Source organism: Portunus trituberculatus, chromosome 50 (assembly GCF_017591435.1).
Source record: "Portunus trituberculatus isolate SZX2019 chromosome 50, ASM1759143v1, whole genome shotgun sequence".
NCBI lineage: Eukaryota > Metazoa > Arthropoda > Malacostraca > Decapoda > Portunidae > Portunus > Portunus trituberculatus.
This window is the reverse complement of record NC_059304.1, coordinates 4846025-4852091: the sequence shown is the minus strand read 5'-3', so window position 1 is coordinate 4852091 and position 6067 is coordinate 4846025. Positions and strand designations below refer to the sequence as shown.

The 6067-nt window shown below is 38.5% G+C and overlaps 1 protein-coding gene across 1 annotated transcript; it reads left to right on the top strand.

Moving 5' to 3' along the window:
• Positions 1-3868: 3868 nt before the first annotated feature.
• LOC123499677 (tigger transposable element-derived protein 1-like) lies at positions 3869-4606 on the top strand. Its single transcript, XM_045248054.1, has one exon. It carries the CDS (start codon positions 3869-3871, stop codon positions 4604-4606), a length of 738 nt encoding a protein of 245 aa, XP_045103989.1.
• Positions 4607-6067: the final 1461 nt, after the last annotated feature.

The window sequence follows — 6067 nt, the reverse complement described above, 5'->3', positions numbered from 1 at the left end:
GTGTGTGTGTGTGTGTGTGTGTGTGTGCGTGACTTCGGCGAAGTCACACAGACTCTTAAAGAAGATTATAAGACTATCATGAGATATAAGGAGAATATTGTCAGAAAAATATTCAATCCGCAATTACCTATCACTTTAAATGAGAGAGAGAGAGAGAGAGAGAGAGAGAGAGAGAGAGAGTTGTAGGTCTAAGAGGCGCGAGGACTCTGTCACTGGGAGTGTGCGTGGCGGACCATATACCACACACCATACACCACAATTTGGTGTCTTTCACTCTCTCACCACACGCACCACTGTCACCATACACCACAATTTGCTCTCTTTCACTCTGTCACCACACACCGCTGTCACCATACACCACAATTTGCTCTCTTTCTCTCTGTCACCACACACACACCATACACCACAATGTCACTCACACCACACACACCACTGTCACCACACTCTCTTTTCCACTTTCACCACACACACCATACACCACAATTTGCTCTCTTTCACTCTATCACCACACACACCACTGTCACCACACCATACACCAACTGCTCTCTTCCACTCTATCACCACACACACCAGTCACCACACACCATACACCACACTGCTCTCTACCACTCTATCACACACACACACACACACATTTTGTATTTTTTTTTTTTTTTTTAGTTATTATTTGTTTGTGTTCCTTTTTATTTGTTTTGAATGTTGTGATTTGTAATGTCGATATTTTGTCACTCATCTCTCACTGTTTAGCATGTTTGTTTTTAATGATTGTTATTTTTTTTTTTTTTTTTGTGTATTCTTTAATTAGATTTATATATTGTGTGTTGTGAATGCTGAGTTTTGGTAATGTCGACATTTTAAAGCTCCTCCCCACGGCTGCTTGTATCTTCAAATAGATTAAAACCATAAAAACATTGAGTATTCCACACATAATTCCCAGATAACTTTCAAATACTGAGAATTTAACACAAGCAAGGACATAGTATTGGAATTTATTGTGTTGTGAATGCTGAGTTTAGTAATGTCGACATTTTGAAGCTCCCCACGGCAACTTGTATCCTTAAATAAACTAAAACCATAATAACACTAAATATTTCACACATAATTCCGTGATACTTTTCCAACACTGAGAATTTAACACATACAAGGACATAGTATTGGAATTTATAGCGGGCAAGGAGAAGAGAGTGAATTCCTTGAGAGAGCCACAGTTGATGATGGCGTCGGTACCTGCCGCCAAGAGACACGGTTGACCTAACTGGAGTGCCGTTATATTTTCAGCCTGTATAGAGGTGACAGTGCCGTGACAGAGGTGGTGGAGGTTATTAATGCACCAAGGAACAGGTGTGTAAGGTGTGGCAGTGGTGTTGATAAGGGATTAGTGTGTAAGGAAGGAAAGAATTGTGGTGGGCCGAGTGCACAACAAACAGTGGTGATGGCCGTGTGGTGTTGCTTATACACCCCATAAACACCCCGCAACACATCCACAACATGCCCATTTACACCCAAACACACAAAGTGAAGTGATGACATTCCCGACAGCACCAGCGGCAAGACAAGAGACCAATGCAACTCTTCACCACGACTCTCCACAACGCCTCACCATCATTTATTTCAGGTATTTCTAAGGCCACTCTCTTATTTGTAGGTTTTCTTTGCATATGAGAGTGAAAACAGTGCCCAAATGTTGAAAAGGTGATGGGTATAACGAGCAGTTGTCAGTATTACCAGGTATTATTTGCTTCTTTGACTCACCGTAAGCCAAACATGTGTCAGAATGCAGGCATTACAGTACCGTTGCATGTTCCCTGGGCAAGTTTTGCCGATGGGGCTTAATTATGTTGTGGTGAGATAATAAATGCAACATAAGGATTATGGAGTCCGCGCTGCAGTGTTCCCGGATGTTACCTCCCCCCGGCCCCGTCCCCCCAGCTCCACCCTGTCCCCCCCTTGGCAACCTGCGGGTTCTAATACTTTTTTTGATATATTCTCTAAAAATAATATTACGCTTCCATGATGTGTTTTATGGTTTCTCTAAATATTTCGTTGTGTTTGAAGTGTGTTCCGCGCCTGTGTTCGGTAAATATGTGGCGTTTAGTGGTGTTTTATAGCTTAAATATGAGCTGCCATAACCTTCAAAATTTCCCATCTCTCAATTTCATTTTTTAAATTTTGAGGTGTAACTGGGCCTTTATGGTATCAAAAAATTGTGTGTACTTTTTTAAGCGTGAAATCAATCCATTGAGTGAAATATGTGGACTTTGAAGTGGTGTTTTGTCCCGTTTAACGTAAGTTTTATTTTTTTAGATTTTATTTGTTTACGTTTCTGTTTGACGGTCAAACTCGTTGTAGAATGCCTTAAAAGAAAGCTCAGTCTCTGTAGAATGTGTTAGAATATTCGCCAAGTGAAAATAGGTTGACTTTACAAGAGTTTCTGATGAGTTTAGAGTTTAATGGTTTTGTTTTACATAAATGCTTTGTCACTCGTTCACTTCTGGTTCTAGGTCAGTGTTGGATGCCTTAGAAGAGAGTTTACATTGTCTAATATTTTTCGAAAGAAATATAAAGTCGAAATGGCTGGACGTTTTGGCAGCGTTATAAGTGGAAATGTTTATATACATTTTATATACTTAATTTAGACAGTTTTTTAAAACTAGTTAAGCAGGAGATGTTTTGACGTTTTGGATATTAATTAAATTATCTATCAAGTCATAAAAGAGTAAGCATTCGGCCTTGGCTTCGTTTTTTCTTGAAGTCATTTTTAGAATTATTTACGTAATTCAGCCAAGTCACCACTGTTCCCGCTCTTGATGACGTCACAGCCAAGGGGGTGACTCAGGCCGGTGTCCCTCCCTCCCTCCCTACCGCCCAGTTCGTCGATATTTTGCCTTATATCTAGTGATTTCTACGTGTTTTCCGTGTTTCTTGGCTCAGGTGTGTAGATATTAGTAGCAGAAGGAACAAGGAAGGAGAAATAAAAGAGTATGAGGAGGAAGGAAGGAGAAAGGGAGGAATAAGTGGAGGAGCAGACAAGCCACAATAGGTGCTCTCACTACCAGTGTCCTATGCTGTTTTGCTTAACTAATATTATTTATTAGTTTTTGTTACAGCTCCTTCTATTAGTTTGTGTAACAAATGTTGTTATTGCTACCATTATTACATATATGATTACATGCACTACTATTGCTACTACTACCACTGCCAGTGTTCTATGCTGTTTTCTTTAACTAATAGTTAATATTATTTATATTATTTATTACAGCTCCATTTATTAGTTTCAGTGTCACAAATATTATTATTGCTACCATTATTACATACATTATTGCATATACTACTATTGCTACTACTTCCACTACCAGAGTCCTATGCTGTTTTGCTTAACTAATACTACTCTTTCATTTGTTACAGTTCCTCTTATTAGTTTCAGTCTAACAATTTTTTTTTTTTTTTTTTTTTTTTTTTTTTACTACCATTAATACATGCATTATTACATACAGTACCCTCCCGAGTTTAGCGCTATCCGAGTTTCGCGATCCTCGAGTTTGGCGCTTAGTCCTAAATTCTTACCATCCCGAGTTTGGCGCTGTATCGCCCCGAGTTTCGCGCTGCTTTGACAAGTATCGGTTGCGTTTACTTCCGGGCGGTGTCACGTATGCTGCTCCAAGACTCCTGCAGTTGGCTGACTGAGCTGACCACGTGTGCACGCGTCCTTAGCCCTCTTCCACCAGCATCTTGATAGTTCTTATATGCAAGCTAATTAATTGTGATGTCAGGAAATAAAGGAGGCACTGCAGCATGTGGCTCGAAGAAACCTACTTCGGCAAAAGGAAGCAGGCCAGAGAGGCAGGGTAAGAAGAAAAGACTGTTAAACATGAAGGAAAAAGGCGAAGTGTTGGATAAGCTTGATGCTGGAATGGGACCTGTTGCCGTTGGAAACTTGTTCAACATTAGTGAGTCTACTGTTAGAGTAATAAGAGCGAAACGTGAGGAAATAAAACGTTTCCTGAAAGACGCTCGAGGGAGCTCTGTGATTCAAGTTGCTCACATCACGCATCCTACAAGCAAGTTGATGGTAACAACAGAACACTATTTGAAGAAATATATTGTTGACAAAAATGACCGAAATGTGTGCATATCTTCTGGTAAGGTAAGACAGAAGGCTAGAGAAATATATGCTGCAGTGGCACGTAAGTTAAACATTGACAATCCTCCACCTTTCTCTGCTAGTAATGGCTGGTTCTCAAGGTTCAAAAAAAGACACTCGTTCAAGAGGGCACGATGTCTGGGTGAAACAGCAGACGCATCTACAGAAGAGGTGGAAAGTTTCATTGGTGTCTTGAAACAGATGATTGAGGACGGCGGTTACGATCTCCGTCAAATATTCAACGCCGATGAAACTGGGTTTCACTGGAAACAACAACCAAAATCAACCATAATCGCCAAAGAAAGGAAGCCCAGAGGGCACAAGGAAAGTAAGCAACGCTTCAGTGTTCTTTTTACGGTCAATGCAACTGGAGACTGTAAAATGAAGCCACTTGTTCTGTACACCGCTGCCCGCCCTCACCCTTATCGTAACAAGGACGTGAAAAATCTGAATGTTTTGAAATAAGGGAGTAAAGTGGGGAGGAAAAAAAATTAGCTTCGTCCCGGGCCAGAATGAATAAGCGTTTTTACATTGTTTTCAATACCCCGAGTTTAGCGATCCTCGAGTTTGGCGCTATATCTTAAGAAGAAAGCAAGCACTAAACTCGGGAGGGTACTGTATACTTCTATTACTACTACTACCACTACCACCACTCCACTTCTATTTTATCACTATTAGTACTAGAACCAATATATTTAAAACTATTATTACTTCTCTTGTTATGAATACAACTAGAGGTTCTATATAAAACTAATATTGTTTTTCTTGCTATTACAACAATAACAACAACAACAACTACTACTACTACTACTACTACTACTACTACTACTACTACTACTACTACTACTACTACTACTACTACTACTACCATCATAATGATTAATACTAATATTACACTGTACCACTGATTATACTATCATAACTTTTCCAATTTAATATGATTACTTCCTATGAAGTGTAACAGTTTTGTTGTTCTACCATTTATTTCCACTATTTACTATACTGTCCCTAAAATAACTAATGTCAATACTAAAGACATCACTGTGACACACTACTATTACTACTACCTCTGCTACTACTGCTACTACTACTACTACTACTACTACTACTACTACTACTACTACTACTACTACTACTACTACTACTACTACTACTACTACTACTACTACTACTACTACTACTACTACTACTACTACTACTACTACCACCACCACCACCACCACCACCACCACCACCACCACCACCACCACCACCACCACCACCACCACCACCACCACCACCACCACCACTACTACTACTACTACTACTACTACTACTACTACTACTACTATTACCATCACAATGATAAATACTAGTACTATACTGTATTTCTTCTCTATATTTGCATACCTGGAGAGACCTATTTGGTTTTAATTTGCTTTTGTTTAGTTATTCATTAGTGTACTTAATTACTGATTTATATCACATTGTTTGCAACATATGGAAAATTTATTTTATTCTTTGTATGATGATAATGAAGTGTTCTCTTTAAACTTAGAATTTAGTGTTATAGAAAAAATTTCAGGTCAACGAGATCCTAATTCTTTATCCTAATATTTCAATTACCTTATTACATTATAACATTATACATATCAACATTAGATCACTTCACAAACACTTTGATGTACTAAAATCTTTCCTTAATTGTTTACCAAAACCACCTGATATAATTGCTGTTACTGAGACATGGCTACAAGAACACACTAAACATCTTTATTTTTTGGATGGTTATGATTCATATCACTTAATAAGAACTGAAAGAGAACATGAAGGATATCTATTTTTGCTAACAATATGTTACAAACAGAATTGTTAAACCCATTTTGCTTCATTAATGTAAACATTGAAATGTGTACTCTTAAACTTACATTAGGAGATTCAAATTAT

Coding starts and splice junctions, on each gene's coding strand:
- LOC123499677 (XM_045248054.1), top strand. CDS start 3,869: ATGAAGGAAAAAGGCGAAGTGTTGGATAAGCTTGATGCTGGAATGGGA.